The 18,852-nt window shown below is 43.4% G+C and overlaps 1 protein-coding gene across 7 annotated transcripts in view; it reads right to left on the reverse strand.

Annotated features, from left to right (window-relative positions):
- SHROOM3 (shroom family member 3) overlaps positions 1–18,852 on the reverse strand; it is a 320,350-nt gene that overhangs the window by 16,274 nt on the left and 285,224 nt on the right. For 6 of the 7 annotated variants that reach the window (XM_045473672.1, XM_045473674.1, XM_045473677.1 and 3 more), the window contains 4 exons: positions 12,345–12,418; positions 6,024–6,920; positions 4,390–4,881; positions 916–1,066 (listed from right to left, as the gene is read on the reverse strand). In XM_045473672.1, the coding sequence (XP_045329628.1) occupies positions 916–1,066; positions 4,390–4,881; positions 6,024–6,920; positions 12,345–12,418 (1,614 nt within the window). The remainder of the gene's footprint in view (positions 1–915; positions 1,067–4,389; positions 4,882–6,023; positions 6,921–12,344; positions 12,419–18,852) is intronic. The other variant, XM_045473673.1, reaches the window with a different exon arrangement.

Raw genomic sequence — 18,852 nt, forward strand, 5'->3', positions numbered from 1 at the left:
GCTCGAGGGCCTGTGTCCTGTGGTCTTGTTCCACACACAAACAAGAGAGCCTGGGACAGATGGAGTAAATGAAATAGAATCACCTAAGAAGGCTTCTCCTGGGATTGGTACCACTGAGAACCACTTACATTCCAGGCTCAGCAAGAGACAAGCGTTTGAACAGAGAGTCCTTTTTCAGTGTACGGGCCTGGCTTGTATGAAGAGCTGAAAACTCAGTGGCAGGTGGCCCTTCTGGGGCTGTAGGGAAGGCGGAATGGCAAGAACTTTCTCCCCGGCAGGCACAGCTGGGCTTAGATCTTCAGGGTATGTGGGAAGACAGCAGCGGCATCATGGTGTCATTTTTAAAATGTCTTACATGTAAAATTTCTGTAGGAGTATCAAATGCTAACTAAATTTCAGTGCTGTGCTTCCAAGCTATTCACTGGGGCGCTGCAGACAGAGTTGGGGGAACGTAAAGATTAACATTCCCACCTCTCAGAAGTGTCTTTTGACAATAGGTCTTTTTCCTTAAAGTTTCTATATTTTCTGGTTTCCCTTTTGGCCATGAAACATGAAAGGAAAATTACAGACTGTGGGCATTGGCTGGTCAGCTCAGAGAAGAGAGCTGGGCTCTCTGTGTTGGACTAAGTGAAGGTAGGCCACCTGGGTTTTAGTCTCAGCTATGAGACTTTTAGGAAGTAACTTATTCCCTGTAATGACTTTCACTTTTGTCATCTGTAAAGATGAAAATGACAGGAAAGCTATGAGGAAGTCACTCAAAGTGCCATGTGAGTCAGGAGTCCAAGGACCGTATGGGCAAGGTTGGTGATGTGACAGACCTTTTTTCCTCTCCTGCCCTAAGGAGCCAGTATCCTTGCTCGGACCTTGACTCTCTTTTTGGAGAGAGCAGGACACAGGCCTCAATTCTTCCTTTACCTTCTTTTCATTGACATCCACCTGCTCCTCTTCCTCATTCACCTCCTCTGGCATATCCTTGATCTTGTTCAGAAGCTCAGCCTTGGGAGCAGACACACTGTAGTAGGCAGGACAGTTGACCAGCATGCCCACTGCCTCCTTATCTTCACTCCTGAGGCATAAAGAACAAAAAAGTACACAGCACATTCCAGAAGCTTCATTTTACCACATGTCTGTGCATTCAGAAAGGTGTAAAAAATGCTATTCATTCTCTTCCCAGAAATTAGGGTGAACAAATACTTACCAAAGAGTGATTACTATGTATAGGGCTCTTGGAAGCCAGGCAGACCTGGGCTGGAAAACACCAAAGGGAGTGCTGGGAAGGAGACTGGACATCAGGCCTGTGGATTTGCTAGATGACTCTGAATAAGTCATTTGACCTCCCTACGTGTTTCTCCTTTTGTGATAAATATGAGTTCCTGAGATGCAGGAGTGCTGATGCATGGGGGCACTTGTACCCCAATGTTTATAGCAGCACTTAACAATAGCCAAATTATGGAAAGAGCCTAAATGTCCATCAACTGATGAATGGATAAAGAAGATGTGATTTATATATACAATTGAATACTACTTGGCAATGAGAAAGAATGAAATCTGGCCATTTGTGACAACATAGATGGAACTGGAGAGTGTTATGCTAAGTGAACTAAGTCAGTCAGAGAAAGACAGATACCGTATGTTTTCACTCGTATGTGGATCCTGAGAAACTCAACAGAAGACCAGGGGGGAGGGGAAGGGGGAAAAAAGTTACAGAGAGGGAGGGAGCCAAACCATAAGAGACTCTTAAATACTGAGAACAAACTGAGGGTTGATGGGGGTGGGGGAGGGGAAGTGGGTGATGGGCATTGAGGAGGGCACCTGCTGGGATGAGCACTGGGTGTTGTATGGAAGCCAATTTGACAATAAATTGTATATAAAAAGTATGAGTCCCTGAGTGTGAGGGTATTTTGAAGGTGCTGCACCATCTCCAGTTGTGGGTTATTTCCTACTCTTCCAGAGTTACCCGTCATCTTTCCGATGCCTACTATGATTGTTGCATGGACGCTTGGCCATGTTTCCTTCTCATATAAGCATGACAGCCCAGATAAGCCTAAGAAATCTACAGCTTTCTGGTCAATGGCCACGAGATGTGAAGTCTACTCCTTAGGTACACAGCAGGGGTTTCGAGGCCGGGGAACAAACTAGGAATTGAGAAACCTGATGTCTAGTGTTCTCTGCTTGACTATCACCAAGCTGTCTTTCGAGTAGAGGTCAGAACCTACTAACTGAATAAATGACTCTATGGAAGTAGGTGAGGTTCTCTTGGAGAGGTATTTCAATCTTGTGACTTTATTTTTAACATCTAGGCCATCATTTTACTATGGAATAAAGAGCCACAGAAGAAGTCATTTTTACTCATTTCCTGTTTGATAGGACTATTCTTCTAAGCAATATAGTTACATTTAATTCAGTTAATTGAAAAAATAGGAAAAAAGTCTTCTGATATGCTCCCCCCCCCCCCCCCCCCATATATTCATAGCATTACAAATGCTTCTCAGGCTTTTGACTGACTAAACCTCACAATGGCTAGTCTCATGCACAATAGGACATTGCTTGTTTTCACCAGAAGATGGCGCATGCCAGCCTTTTGAAATTCCTCCAGGTCTCCGTGCCGCAAAAGCTACATGACTATTTCATTTCTAAATTGAGAGAACGAATGTTCTCAGTGATAATGCTAGGAAATACTTTGCTAAGGATGTATTTGTAAGTTGCCTTGGCCTTTTTACAGCAAGTGGTCAGAGAACAGAATGAATGGAAGCCCCCAACTCTGATCTATGCCACCTACCCACGGGGAACTGACACACTCAGAGAAACCCATCTTTGGGTCCTTCATGGAACCCAGTGGATTGATTGTCTTGCGCATTGTGGGTACTCAGTAAATGTGTGCTAACCACCTGACCCTGGATAAGTCACTTCACCTCAATAAGTCTCTGTTTGCCAAATCTGAAGAAGGGGACGGACAAGGTGACAGTTCAGGCCTTGTATTAGGAGTCTCCAACAACCTATCAAAGAGCTTGTAAGGACTCCATCGCTCTTTCCTCTCTCCCCCTCCCCCAAATCAAAACATAGTATTCCTGTTGGTAATTTAGTTAGGATCAGTTGGAAATTTCTAAAGGCAAGCCCAAATTTAGACAAAAAGCTCTGTTTTTATTTAGTCTAGAAGCCACTAACTGGGGGGTACCAATCCATCAATCCACATAGTTTTCAATGAAAATTAAAAAGACAACAAAAACCACTCTAAACCTTTCCCATAGTAGTCCTTTAAGGAAATCAAACATACAAGAAAATATGCGATCACCCGGGAGAAATCAAAAGAATGAAAAATACAGATTGCTCAGGGTCCTTTCACCCCTGTGGCTGGGGGCTGGGACGCACTGCATGACTGTAAACACGTGCCATCAGGGAGCTTCAGGAGCAGAGGCTCGCTGGCTGGACAACACTGTGAGACTCCATCCACGTTCAGATCTCTCTTGATTTTTAGGGTTACACAACATCCACCTAACTCTTGAAAAGGGCGAATGTCAGTGTAGTAAATCCATTTGTCTGGGCTTGCTTCTTTTTTTTTTTTTCTGAGAGAGATAGGGTGCAAGTGAGCAAGGGGTAGAGAGGGGGGGGTGGGGAGAGAAAGAAGCGGGCCTCACCCAAAATGGGGCTTGAGCTCACCTAATGGGGGGCTCAAACTCACAAACCCTGAGATCACAGCCTGAGCCAAAGTCAGATGCTTAACCAACTGAACCACCCAGGCGCCCTGGGCTCTCTTCCTTCTTAGAAGTCTGTGCTCACCTCCACCTTGAGGAGGCCTCTGCTCTGCTCACCACTTCTCCCTGCCACTCAGCACTGACCCCTGTGGTGCTGTCTGCAAAGGTGACTCTGTTGCTTATTGAGTTAGGGGCACTGTGAAATCATTATGAGAGCAGGCACAGTCACCGGGCAGAGTCACCAGGCCAAGCTCAAATCCAGACGCCATCACTCACATGTTCTGGGGCTTTGGTTGGGCAGTCTTAATTTCTCTGCGTTTCAGTGACCTCACTTGTAAAAGGGAGGTAAGATTGGTCGCAACCTCAGGAGGTTCTTGTGAAGATTCAGTGAGATAATGTTTATATAAAAAATTACTACAAGGGCTAACACAAAGACATCAACAATATTAATGGTTTTAATGGCAATTGTCACCACTATTACTATTTTTGCTGTTGGGCAAGTGCCTAGTAACTCAAGGTCAGTCTGCCCCACTTTCTACTCCTCAGAGCCATTCTGCTAAGGCTGAGATGGCGTGTCATTCTTGGGTCAGAATCTTTGGAAGCAGGAAAATGTCACACAAGTTGTCCTAGACCTATTACCACCCCCATGGAAGGAGGTTAAATATAAGTCTCTTTGAGGGCATTACCAGGGACTTACCTCTTGCTTTCATATCCTGCACAGTTGACAGTTCTTTGCATGGCCTTTCTCTTTATGCTGTTCTCCTTCAGCAAGTTTACATCTCGGGGAAACAAACCTTCCATCAGGTCCATAGTTGTCTTCATTCTGGAGTCTGGATCCAAAATGTCTGCCAGAGATTTGTCTTGGTGGACAATTTCCTTTGCCAGAACCTCTGTTCTGATGTCTTCTGAGGTCTTCTGAGGACCAGAACTAACATTCTTTTCTAAACTCTGAGTCCCACTGACTGGGTTGTGGATGGGAGATGGCTGCCCGGGGCCTGGCTGCTTGCCAAGAGCCCCAGCAAGTTGGGGCAGAGCGCCCATGGTGGAGGGTGGGTTGGTCTCGTTGGCTTCTGAACCCTTGATAGAAGTTTGCGATCTGGAAGCTGGTATCTGACTGCCAACCAAATGGACTGTACCAGGCATGGGCCTTTCCTTGGCAACCGTCACCTTGGCAAATTTGCTGGAGCTGCTAGGGATATTAAAAAAGAGAGGGTAAGAGAGGAGTCAACAGAAGGGTAGGAAGACTGAAGAAGTTTTCCACATCAGGGCTGTGGCTTCCCACATGAGGAATGGTGGGGTGGGGGCAAGGTAGTCATGCCCTGAAGTTATCATTCCCCACAAATTGCAAGGTCCTGAGGGCTTTCTCCTCACCCCAGCAGTTGGTCACATGGGAGTAACTTTTTAAGGGATCTAGTAGGAATTCAGTTTTGGTGAATGTTGCTGTGAGATTCTAGAGCTTTCTGAAAGGTCCAGGTGAACAGAAGGAGTTAATCGCAAAGGCAATGTGTTCTCTTGGTGTTTAGAGACTGCTTGTCCTGGGAAGTATTTGTTGGGAAATGCTTCTTCTCTATTCTTCTGGCTTCCGAGAGGTTTTCCCTCAACATTACTGACCTTTAGCTCTGTTCTTTATCCTTTCCAATGGACACAGAGTGACTGTGGAAAGAAAGCTGACTATATCCTGTCCATAATCCAGCTTCTTCTCTTTGAGAGTGAGGCTACCTCTAGGCTAATCTACACCTCTCTCTCTCTCTCTCCCTCCATACACACACACACACACACACACACACACACACACACACACACCAGTGTGTATCTAGCATGGCCTGAGACTAGGCAGGTAAACCTGTTTGGGGTTCACCATCAGGAGGCTCGCTTACACTCAAGAGAGGAGCCATATTTTCCAGTGTCAGCTCTATCAGTAACAAGAGCGATACTTTTGTCTTCTATGTCTTCCTCCTTTGTCTTATTTCTTAATTGATTCAGAACTCAAGCAGGAATGAGGGATGCTATTTATTTAAGACCCTTTGAACTTATCGTGTCCACAGAAGTGAACTATACCTTTTGGGCTTTGGTGTCCATTTTCACTACTCTTGTTCCTCTGTTCTCGATGCTAGTATGGGGTACTAGGGTCACAGCCTGCCAAGGTAAACAAATGAAACCATTCTGCCAGTCGCGCGACTTAAGCTTCTGTAGAAAATGTCCACAACAGGGCTCTCCTGTGGCCAATGAAAGGAGGATCTGGGGAGCCTGCAGAGTAAAACTCTTACTGGAGAGGGGCACCCTTTTGTTCCTCAGCTGGGGGCTTGCCCTATCCAGAGTCTGCCCACTTACCTGGTACAGGGCTCCTTGTGATCCTCACTGTCCAGCTCTGCCTCATACAGAGCGTGGGGAGGAGGTGGAGGAAAGTCATCCAAGCTATTCACTGGGGTGTCCTGGCTCATCGGAGGCGGTGGGGGTGGGGGAAGTTCAAATGTGGGGCTGGAAGCGGCGTTGGGGTACAAGTCCTTCACAAACACCTCATCATCATCATCTTCCCGAGGTGGTGGGGAGGCCAGCAGGACCGACTCAGATATTCGGAGGGCGATCCTCCCTGGAGTGCTTGGGGCCCCAAGAGGCGAGTCTAGAGTGCTGCCTGAGCTTGGAGGAGTCTGCTGTGTTTTGTAGTGCTTCAGGTCTCCAAAATCAGGTGACGAGGATTCTTCAGGGAGGCTGTCCTCTCTGACCGTGTGGGCCCACTTCACCCGAGGTGGGGCAGGCCGCTGAGGCAACAAGACCTGCTTCCTTGTTGCCTCTTCTAGCCCATGCTCTGGGCTGTTGGGCTCATGGCCTCTTGGACTGGGAGGCTGGACCAGGCTGTGACCATTGCATCTGTGGGTCACTGCTGGGGTGTATGGAGGAAGAGGCTGTTGCCCTGTCTCACAGTCCCTTCCAGTCAGCTGATCGGTCGCAGCCTGGTTGCTGGAGGGAACAGGGGAAGGCAGAGCTGAGCTGAGCGGGGTCAGGGATGCAGCCCTAGTGTCTGTGAGATGCCCTTGCATTCCTGTGGGCAACAGCCTGGGGCAAGGCGTTGTTCTGCTGGCTTGCCTCTGATGGTCCAGGGGTCCAGGACATTCGCTGGGTACAGAGGAACCACCAACTGCTTTGCAGCCTGAACCACCCCAACGAAGGCTAGGATGGTGTTTGAGCAACAGCATGTCTTCGTGGCCTCTTTCTGAACAACTGACGGACCTGGAGCAGGATATACAAACACAAGGGTTACAGCTCAGAAGAAAGGGGCAAACTCTGAACCCTAAGTTCATTACACAGATGGGAAAAGCATTTAGGAAGCAGGGCCTCAGAGGGCCTCAGAGGAGCCACACACTGTCCCTCAGGCTGCTCACACAAAGAACCAAGTTTAAAAAGGACACCTGGTGCACAGTTGGTTACGTGTCCAACTTCTGCTCAGGTCATGATCTTGCGGCTCATGGGTTCGAGCCCCGCATGAGGGTCTGTGCTGACAACTCAGAGCCTGGAGCCTGCAGTGTGCCTCAGATTCTGTGTCTCCCTCCCTTTTTGCCTCTTAGAAATAAATAATAAACATTAAAAAAAAAAAAAGATTCCAGGGGCTCCTGGGTGACTCAGTTGGTTAGGTGACGACTTCAGCTCAGGTCATGATCTCACAGTTCGTGGGTTCAAGTCCCGCATCGGGCTCTGTGCTGACAGCTGAGAGCCTGGAGCCTGCTTCGGATTCTGTGTCTCCCCCTCTCTCTACCCCTCCCCTGCTCACGCTCTGTGTCTCTCTCTCAATAATAAATAAACGTTAAAAAAAAATTAAAAAAAAAAAAAGATTCCAGGCATACAGTCCTACAGGAAATGTCAGATGGTAGACATGGGGGTCACAAGGCATTTCCTTTTATTAGCTCTCTCTCACTGACCTCCCCACCCCCTCTACACATCCCACATAAGGCAGCTTTTTGGGGCAGGCTTTGGGGTATAAAAGGAAACAGGTACATTTCTTCTGCCCCTTTCAGGACTACTTCGGGAAAGTAGTCCCAGTGTGAATCCCATGGGAGAGGTCTGTTTGGAAAGCACCTGTGTGGGCTGTGAACTTGACGGTTTTATTTACAGTTTTCCCTCAGTTTCCTCCTGTTTTCACTTTTTACAATGGAAGGTCAGGAGGGGGAGGGGAGTCTCCCCAAGGAGCTAATAAGCAATCATCTCTGGAGAAAGAGAGCAATAGCAATGGGCAAATGGGGTACATGGTGAGTTAAACACCTGTCCTCTATCTAGGCTCTGAGGAAAAACCCAACAACTTGCAATACTTTTGTCATTATGCTCTAAAGGAAGAAAGGAAAACAAAACAGAAAGCTGTAGCACTGCCTGCTGCCACCCAAGAGTTAATGTGGGGATAAAACAAAGCGCCGGCAAACCACCCTAATTTGAAAATTCCACATTTGGCGCTCCTTGACTCGTATGCAAGTGAATCTGGAGAGCAGATGGAACTTCTCATTTTGCAGATCTGAGTCCCGAGGGAAGCTGTGGCTCAGTCCCCAGGAGAACCCCAGCCCAGGCCTGCCACAAAACCATCCAAGTGCCAGGCAAGGATAATGCAGCATATGGAAGAAGACTGCAAAGAACCAAATTAGCTCTTCTCGGGATGTTATTTTTTCTGTATTATAAATGCAGATGGCTAAGGGGCCCATCTCTCTCTCAGATGCAGCCCCTCCCTTCCCCTCAGATATCCTTTTCATTCAGAGGCAGTATCTTTACCAGGAAAGTCTCAATATCTAAGATTGGCTACTTTGTACTTCTTGGTGGGTTCCCAAATGGGGATACTGAAAACCCAGAGGCAGGAAATTTGCTGGGGGGCTTTCCTCTCATGTCTTACTCACGTTGGTATCCTCAGTACCTGGTACAAAGTCCTGTCTTGGGGGCGCCTGGGTGGCTCAGTCACTTAAGCTTCTGACTCTTCAGCTTAGGTCATGATCTCACAGTTCGTGAGTTCAAGCCTTGCATCGGGCTCTGTGCTGACATTGTGGAGCCTGCTTCAGATTCTCTGTCTCCCCTCTCTCTGCTTCCCCTACTCATGCTCACGTGCTCCCTCTCTCTCTCAAAATAAATAAATGAACTTAAGAAAAAAAGGACTCTCTCAGTAAATGTCTGTTGAACAACTCTGCCCAACTGCAGTTTAGACTGTAGGATATAAACTCTTTTCAAAAAAACTCCATACCCTCTAATAGGACACAGAATAACTGGAATCAGTTTTAATGACTAACCTGGGTACCTTCATTTTATTATATTTGTATCTTGAGACTTTTTAAAAAGGGGAAGCATCACTAAAAAAAAAAAAAACCACAAAATATAATATTTATCCTTTATTTAAAGCCCAAATAAACTTTGAGATATATATTTTAATGTTTATTTTTGAGAGAGCGGGGGAGGGGCAGAGAAAAATGGAGACAGAAGATCTGCACTGACAGTGCAGAGCCTGATGTGGGGCTTGAACTCACAAACCGAAAGATCACAACCTGAGCAGAAGTTGGACACCTAACCGACTGAGACACCCAGGCACCTCTAATCTTTCATATATTTTTAGTTTATGTTGAATCTTCTTAGCTTATAGGAGCCATACTTCAATTGTATATTTTTGAAGGTAATATTGGAGTTAAATGCTTAGTCTAGTTGAGAATGCTTCTCCTAGGGGATTGTTTTGTATTTTTTCAAGAACAAAAGATAGGGTGAAAGAGATGTTTGAGTCTCTTTTATACTAGAGTGTGAGAGGCAAACATCCGTTCACAGGTATCCAGGAATCCTAACATTCAAGAATGGAGTTTGAAAGCAATTAGTCTTCTTTTTTTCCTTCATAGCTTTTTTTAAAATGTGATAAACACAGAAAATTTACTATTCCATTTTTTTAAGTTTATTTATTTTGAGAGAGCACACACGTGCAAGAGAGCCAACAAGGAAGGGACAGAGGGAGAGGGAGAGAGAGAGGATCCCAAGCAGGTTCCACACTGTCAGCACAGAGCCCGATGAAGAGCTTGAACTCATGAACCGTGAGATCATGACCTGAGCTGAGATCAAGAGTAGGCCACTTAACCTACTGAGCCACCGAGGTACCCCTATGACTCTATTTTTAAATGTTCAGTCCAGTAGTGTTAAGTATATCCATATTGCTGTGCAACAGATTTCCAGAACTTTCTCTACCTGTAAATCCAAAACTCGATACCTAAGCAACAACTCTTTTCCCTTCCCCCAGCCCTGAAACTTCTACTTTCTGTTTCTATGCATTTCATTAGTTTATAGATGCCTTATGTAAATGGAATCGGAGTATTTGTCCTTTTGTGTCCAGCCTGTTTCACTTAGCATAATGTCCTCAAGGTTCATCCATGTTGTAGCATGTGTCAGATTCCCTTTTTAAGACTAAATAATATCCCAGTATATGTATATACCACATTTGTATCTATTGATGGGCATTTGGGCTGCTTCACCTCTTTGCTATTGTGAGTAGTGATGCTATGAACACGGGTATGAAAATATCTCTTTGAGATACTGCTTTCAACTGTTAAGGATGTATGCTCAGATATGGTAGATTTTTAATTTTTTTGAGGAACTGACATACTGTTTTCCAAAGCAATGGAGACTATTTTGCAATCTCACCAACAATTATTTTTGGTGGAGGGAAAGACATTTATTACTGAGCTATAAATTAGAGGTGGCAGGAGCCTAGTAGTCATGTTTGCACAAGGGGACCAACGTCTCCACATCCCTTTCGATATATCTGATAGTAGCCACCCAAATGGGTATGAGGTGGTATCTTATTATGGTTTTGATTTGTGTTTCTCTCATCATTAGTGATGTGAAACACCTTTTCATCTGCTTGTTGGGCATTTTTTATCATCTTTGGAGAAATGTCTCGTCAAGTTCTGTTTAAAAAAATTTTTTTTAGTGTTTGTTTATTTTTGAGAGACAGAGCATGAGCGGAGGAGGAGCAGAGAGGGAGACACAGAATCCAAAGCAGGCTCCAGGCTCTGAGCTGTCAGCACAGAACCCAACACGGGGCTCAAACTCATGAACTGTGGGATCATGACTTGAGCTGAAGTGGGACACTTAACCAACTGAGCCACCCAGGCGCACATTTGTTTTTTAAGTAGGCTTGGGGTACCTGGGTGGCTCAGTTAGTTAAGTGTCTGACTCTTTGTTTTGGCTCCAATCATGATCTTATGGTTTGTGGGATTGAGCCCCGCCTCAGGCTTGGGATTCTCTCTCCCTCTCTCTGCCCCTCCTCTGCTTGGTCTCTCTCTCTCTCTCTCTCTCTCTCTCTCTCTCGCTCTCTCAAAATAAATAAATAAACTTAAAAAAAAAAAGTAGGCTTTACGCCCAGTGTAGAGCCCACGTTGGGGCTTGAACTCACGACCCTGAGATCAAGACCTCAGCTGAAATCAAGAGTCAGATGCTTAACCAACTGAGCCACCCAGGCGCCCCTCAAATTTTTTTTGTAACTGAGGCATCTGATTTTTTTTTTTTTTGGTTGAGTTACTTTCGCCTTTGACTTCAGACAGTTCTCTTTTGGCAGTACGTTAGGTCACTGTTACTTTTCCCTTGTTTCTAGCTTGTAAGCAATGCACCCAAACTAACCAAAGTTCTCAGCCTCACCTTGAATATTTTCTTCACTTTAGGCACAGCTATGGGAGCAAGAGCACATAACCGTGGACGTCTGCTCTTGGCCATAAAGAAGGTAACTTAATACCCACCTCCTGATACCACATAGGCTGCTTTTAGGTGGCAGTATTAGGCTGAGCTACTGAGAAGGTGAATACAGCATAGAAAAAAAAAGAAACAAGGATTGAATTAAATGTAAGAAAAAAGAAACTGGCTTCAAAAAACATGGAAGGTAGGAGGGAAGATGTAAATGCATACCACAAATTATAGTAGATAGCCCTATGATGTTGCCTTAAAACCACATACAGGCACGTGCGTCAGGAGAAATTCCTTGGAAATTTCTACTTAAGCTCCATGTGAATAGCTCAAAAATTCAAAGTCTAAACAAGTATCCATTATCTGTTTCTACTTAGGAGAAATGATTTTGATGACAATTTTTAACTTTCCTGCTATTTTTTTTTTTATCCCTAAATGCCTAAAAATTATGATTTGGGAGCTTTACTTTTTATTTTGTGTGCTTCCTGTAAGTTTGTCTTGCTCTGTGAAGCTGTTCATGAAATGGTCACTCCTCCTCTAGTGTTCTAGTCACCAGACCTGACCCTTTGTGCACAAGACTGGAAGACAGCCACACAAAGAGGCCCCATGTGTGACAGCCATCATAGGATATGCATGGAGCATCTCCATGAACTATTCTGAGGCTACGCTTATTTAAAGTCAACCACTGCTTCAACAGTACACATTCTAAATCTATTTTGAAGAAGTCTCGTCCTTAAAGGAAGTCATCTGTAAATAAAAAACGTAGAAGGTCCCTATGGTACAGACAAATGGCAGAGGCAGCACACAGTCCTATGAAACATCTTAATGTCACGTTTCCCTTCCTTGGAGAGAAGAATAGAAACATTTTTTTTTATTTTTTTAAGTTTATTCATTTCTGAGAGAGAGAGGGAGACACAGAATCTGAACTCTGGCGGCATTCCTAAGGCAGAGGGCATCATAAATACACGTACATACCTGGACCCAGGGCCAGCCAAATAACACGGATCCTTCACAGGGCCAAAGCTGTTGTTTTCCCCCAAAACCGCATCCTTGAAACACAAGAAAGGCACAGCGTTATTCCCAAAAAACAGGCACTGAAATTTACCAAGAAGGTGGAGGTAGAAAGGAGAAGGAACATTTATTGGATGCCTACTCCTTATGGTCAGGTACCAATGCAGGACTGTTACAGACTACCCCTCCTCATCCTCAATGCCCCAGGAAGTGTTGGGAACCCTGGTGCATTGAGGAAGACACAGATCCAAAGCACTTAACTGTCCCAAGGTCACAAGTGGCAGAGCCAGGATTTGCACCTCAGTCTGTCTCGCTGGGTGCCTCTCCTAACAAGGACATTTTCTAAGCAGAAGTCTGATAGCAGTTATCTCCAGGGTTCAAAATAACCACTGGACTTGAAACAGAACGATGAAAATTAATTCAAAGGGCCAAACTTTTGAACCAGCAATAGGGAAATATGGGAGATGACAAGAAAAGGATAGTTCATTGAATTTAGCAAAAATCTCAAATGTTCTGATGTAAAATTAGAAAAATGGTAAGTATCTGGCTTGTAATCAGGTTGAAGTATATTCTCTCCAGGAAAAACATCTCACCCACATGTACTATCAGTAACTCTGGTAACTTTTCAGGGATTTTCTTTTGGTTCTTTCTTTCTTTCTTTCTATCTATCTATATCTATCTATCTATCTATCTATCTATCTATCTATCTATCTATCTATCTATCTTAGAGGGTGCGAGAGGCAGAGAGAGAAAGAATCCCAGGAGGCGAAGAGGGAGAGAAGTGGGGGGTGGAGAGAAGTGGGGCTCAAGCTCACGAACCGTAAGATCATGACCTCTGCCAAAGTCAGATGCTTCATGACTGAGCCACCCAGGCACCTGTGTTTTCGGTTTTAGTAAGGGTATATATTGGTTTCCCAAAAGGGTGGTAGGTGAGATTTGTTTGGTTTGTGTGAGTTTTCGATAGTATAAAATTTGGCCCATGTGAACAGGTCCCTGATGAAGACAATGATATTGCTATTGATAATACATTTAATTTTCAATTATAAATTGAAAATTTATTGAATATAATTATTTCAATTATTTATAACAGGCGACAGGCAGAAAACAGAGAAATTAAATCCATATATGATCTTCCACTTAGTTTTAGCAACTCATTTCACCATTTACTCTCTCCAATGGGCTAATTGCTTTCCAATCTTTTTTTTTGGCCCAGTCAGTCGTAGAGGTACTCAAAGGCAACAGGAAAGAGCCAAAGGCAGTAGTAGGTCTGAAGGGAAAACAAATACCTGAATATTAATAGCAGTGATCCCTCATTGCGTTTACTGAGTGCCACTCTGCTAAGTACCTTACAATCCCCAAATTATGTGTCTGGAATTGTATCAGGCCCCTGATTGTCCTTCTGTAAGTTAACCTATAATAAGAGGGAGCAGGGAGGTAACTGCAGCTCAGAGAGGTTAAGTATTTTGCCCACAGTTAAAGTGGAGGAGGGAGGATTCAAACCATCATCTCTTCAAAGCTCCAGATTCTTCCTTGGAATCTTCCAGGGGAGTAGAGGCTGTGCTGGATGCAATGAGATTTCGATGCTTTGAGAGAAAGGAGTTCCATGTGTCTCTTATTTGCTCAAATATTGGTAGAGGAAATGGGAATTCCTGCTCTCCACAAAACCCTCTAGTCCTTCTGAGGTCTTTCCCTGTTCCACCCCCTCTTGACAAGAATGTACAGCTTTGCCAATAATTAAGTGGGAACGCTTCTACCTCCCCTTTAAGCTCCTCCCCACTAACAATTAGGTATATTTTTCCATGTTTCTTATTTCCTTTGAATTTCAGTATGAGTTTAACTTCTGTAGTCACGAGTTGGCCCTCAGAATAAGGCGCTTAAGTTGATATTTATGTGGGTGTGCATAAGATAAAGGAAGAAAAAAAAAGACTTCATAGGATAGAACACCAAAATAAATAAATAAAATAAATAAATAAATAAATAAATAAATAAATAAAAATAAAGGAAGTGAGACCCACTCACAGGCCATTGAGAGAACTCTCTAAACTTCCTGTTGCTGACAATACCATTTGGACAGAAGTCCAGCCTAGTACAAGCCCAAGGAGGCTCAATTTCTGTTGCATTTACTTGCTATGATTTGGACATACATTCACTGCCAAAGAAGACTTTATTTTCTACAACCTGTTAAGAAGTATAAAGTACTTATGGCAATTTAGGAAAAAGCAATGGCTCTGGGAGAAATACAAGGTATTGAGTTATTCTAGTAGACACTTGGACAAGTGTCTATTTGTGTCTATTAGTTATCTGATTTTTGATGACGGACTTCAAAATACCCCAGTTCTTATTCTTCATTAGGAATAGCAAACTTAAAATTACAAACCTAAAGTCTATGGAGTCCCGATCCTCACTCTTGCTTTGGGTTTTGAGTTACTTAGTATCTTCATAGCCAATAAAATATGAAGACAATAGTATTCATCTACTTTGGAATGCCAGTTTCAAGTATCTGCTAAAATGAATCAAATCCACTTGCGAAATCTTAAAATTTTTTTCTAAATGTAAATAACAGTAATCAGTAGATGTTAAAATGAAATCAATTCATTGACTGAAGTTTTCAGATAGATATTTAATGCTAGCCTCCTCCTTTTCCCAAACTTTTTTATTCAGGGAGTGAGCATGGTATAGGGATTTGCAGAATCTGGTGTCCAACAACATGGGGTCAAAACCTTGCTCCCACCACCTGGGGCAAATTTCCCATCCTTTCTGTGCTCATATCCCCCTTCTGTAATACAGAGATAACAACAGTATCTACTTTGCACAGATGTAAGGATTATTTTTATGCTTCTAAACATGTAGTACGACAACTGGTTCATACATAGTAAACATTTATTATTAGCTATTTGCAACTTTCCCTTTGGTGGAAAGGTGATTCTGTTTATGCACAAGCTTGAATGGGTGCTTACTGAAGGGGTGCCAAAATGAGTTACAAGCTGCATTCTACAGAATCAAGCCTACATCCGACATGGTAGGATGCACTAAGCAGTTTCCTCAGTAGTTAAATGATGTTTGTCACACCATCACATGGTGAACATCTTATATATCAGGAACCAGGGTCTTTGAGAAAACAGGCAGAAGGAGAGAAGCCTCTAACTCAGCATCTGGAAAAACAACTCCCAGCCAGGAATCTTATTTCTCCAAAGACTTCTTTTTATAGCCTTTGCTGTATTTTAAATCTATGCGATGAATAGGTGTAAATTTCCATCTCCCAAGCAGAATTACTTGGATGTTCTCTGGCAGCTTTGCAGGGCACAACCACTTTAAAAAGGTTAAATTTTCTAAAGCTTCATAGAAAGTAGGAAATAGGTAAGAATTTGGTGTGCCCTTCAGCTCCATCACTAATATCCACTGTTCTGTAATTATACTTTTCAAATGAAGAGAAGGTAAAGGAGAAGTAATAAGAGGCTGCATGTTCTAGAGAGGCCCAGGGCTGCTGACTGAGCAGGTCTCAGTCTACAAGTGGTGGCGGCCTTCTGTAGTTATTTAGGCCCAAGAGTGATCAATTTTTATTAACAGAAGAATCGATTTTTTAAGATACTTTAATTTTTTTTAAATGTTTATTTTAGAGAGAGATTGAGAGACAGAGTACAAGTGGGGGAGGGGCAGAGGAGAGAGAGAGAGAGAGAAGGTGACAGAATCCGAAGCAGGCTCCAGGCTCTGAGCTGTCAGCACAGAGCCCGACTCACGGCTCGAACTCACAAACTGTGAGATCATGACCTGAGCCGAAGTCAGATGCTTAACCAACTGAGCCACCCAGGCGCCCCTTGGAAGAGTTGATGTCTATGCTGACCTTGTTTTAGAGGCAGAAACAATCCTCGATAATGGATTTTTGAAAAGGAATGGAATCCTTGTCAAAAGCCTGTAAAATCCTGCTCTAGCATCTGGCTGGCGGGAACAAGCAGCATGTGTTCAGGACCATAAATAGACTCCATATTTTGGGTTTAACTGAGGCAGACAGTTTCCACAGGGTTCCTTAATTTCTCAGAGTTCTCTAAAGCTCGGATTGAGACAAACTCCTCCTGAATACCTTCATTAAAGCTTAATAATAATGGTAAAGTTTCTCGAATTTATGCAGATAAAAAACCAATAAAATATCCTAAAATAATAACCACAATAATTGTGTGGAGCCTAGTTTTTTTTTTTTTTTTTTTTTTAACTAGTTCTACAAATAGGGTAGATGATGGCTGTATGAAGAAGAATCAAGGAGCAGACCTTGCCATGGACCTGGTCTCCAGGCTGGCAAGGTCTGGTGCTGGGTGGGAGAACGGGAGAAGGAAGGTCAGGAGCACAGTCCTGGCTCCGTTACAATCTGGGGGATGATATTCTATTTTCAGAATTTATAGGAGCAAGGCAGCACAGATAAACTCTTTGATTCTGAAATGTTTCCCCCCTCTGGCATCACAGTCCCCAAATTAAATAATATCTAAATATGGTACTCTATTGCAGAGGATGTAAATAATGTTCTATATTTGTCTTTTGAAAAAGTGTTTCAAATAACATATTTAGCTGGGATTTAGAAGAATTTCATCACTTCTCTATACCACCTATGTTTTAGCTTTATTTCCCAGTTTACCAGGCTTGAGAGGTATTTGGGGAGAAAGCAAAGGAACATTCATAGCCATCCAATCAATTCCCCAAGGGAGAAGGAGGACATCTCATAAGAAATAAATAGCAGAAGATGATTTAGTTTTCACCTAAACATTTCTGTTTTCTGTAGAACATGGGAAGAAAAATTAAGAAGATGTTTGGATTACTATGCTCCTGAAGCCCATCAAACTCGCTGAAATTTTATGTTACATACGTGGGTTTTAAGTGTTTTAGTTGTAGGATAAGGAGTAGAAATTAGCTCTGTTTTTCCTTCTGAGGGGAGGAAAATGGTTAGGGAATGCTTATGGAGGATTGCCTCTATACAATTTTTTTTGTGGGTTTATACTGGGGAGAAAAATGTTTCTGGAGATTTTGAAACAGAAAATATCTCGATGGGTACAGAATTTTGTTTCAGAAATGGTGCAGCAAAGTACTTCTCAGGCAGTAATGGCTGAATCTTTCTTTTTTTGAAGCTGTTTCTACCAACTAATGCCTCCCCCCACACAACCCCCAATCCTTTATAAACCTCCTGCCCCATCCTTCACAGCCTGGTTCAAAGACCATCTCCTTCACCACACTGAGATATCACCTCACACCAGTCAGAATGGCTATAATGAACAAATCAGGAGACTATAGGTGCTGGAGAGGATGTGGAGAAACGGGAACCCTCTTGCACTCTTGGTGGGAATGCAACCTGGTGCAGCCACTTTGGAAAACAGTGTGGAGGTTCCTCAAAAGATTAAAAATAGACCTACCCTATGACCCAGCAATAGCACTGCTAGGAATTTACCCAAGGGATACAGGAGTGCTGATGCATAGGGGCACTTGTACCCCAATGTTTACAGAAGCACTTTCAACAATAGCCAAATCATGGAAAGAGCCTAAATGTCCATCAACTGATGAATGGATAAAGAAATTGTGGTTTATATACACAATGGAATACTACGTGGCAATGAGAAAGAATGAAATATGTCCTTTTGTAGTAACGCGGATGGAACTGGAGAGTGTTATGCTAGTGAAATAAGTCAGAGAAAGACAGATTCCATATGTTTCACTCTTATGTGGATCCTGAGAAACTTAACAGAAGACCATGGGGGAGGGGAAGGAAAAAAAAAGTTAGAGAGGGAGGGAGGCAAACCATAAGAGACTCTTAAAAACTGAGAATAAACTGAGGGCTGATGGGAGGTGGGAGGGATGGGAGGGTGGGTGATGGGCATTGAGGAGGGCACCTGTTGGGGTGAGCACTGGGTGTTGCATGGAAACCAATTTGACAATAAATTTCATATTAAAAAGATAAATAAAAAATTTTAGAAATGATCAAAAAACCCCATCTTCTTCAAGAGAAGCCCTGAGATCCCCTCAGTTAGAATTAATAACTCTCCCCTCTATAGCATATTATTTATCACTGCTCCCAAAGCATTCACTAGTCATGTTAGTTATTTATAGTTAAGTTCAAGTCCTTGTTCAGTTGTGAACCCCAGAAAGGCATGAACCTTACTTTGTTTTGTGTTTCTTTCAACCTTCTAATACACTGCTTTTCATACAACACGTGTTCTACAGATGCTTGCTAAATGGTGGACTTCTCTGCTGGGGAAAACAGAATTTGAGAAGGGACAATGGAGGCGTGTTCCCCTGAGCTAACATAAATATGAATGCCTAATATATATATTAGTTCCTGATATCATCTTTGGTGGGAAGGGAACTATGAGGTGAGCCTTTGATCTGCAGGACATGCACAGCGAGGAGCCACTGAGAATCAGGGAAATTAATACACTCCTGGGACTTCGTGCTCGGGTTCTATTGCGAACTGTGCTGAAATTTCCAGTGGAAAGCA

This window comes from Leopardus geoffroyi, chromosome B1, assembly GCF_018350155.1.
Source record: "Leopardus geoffroyi isolate Oge1 chromosome B1, O.geoffroyi_Oge1_pat1.0, whole genome shotgun sequence".
NCBI classification, from domain to species: domain Eukaryota; kingdom Metazoa; phylum Chordata; class Mammalia; order Carnivora; family Felidae; genus Leopardus; species Leopardus geoffroyi.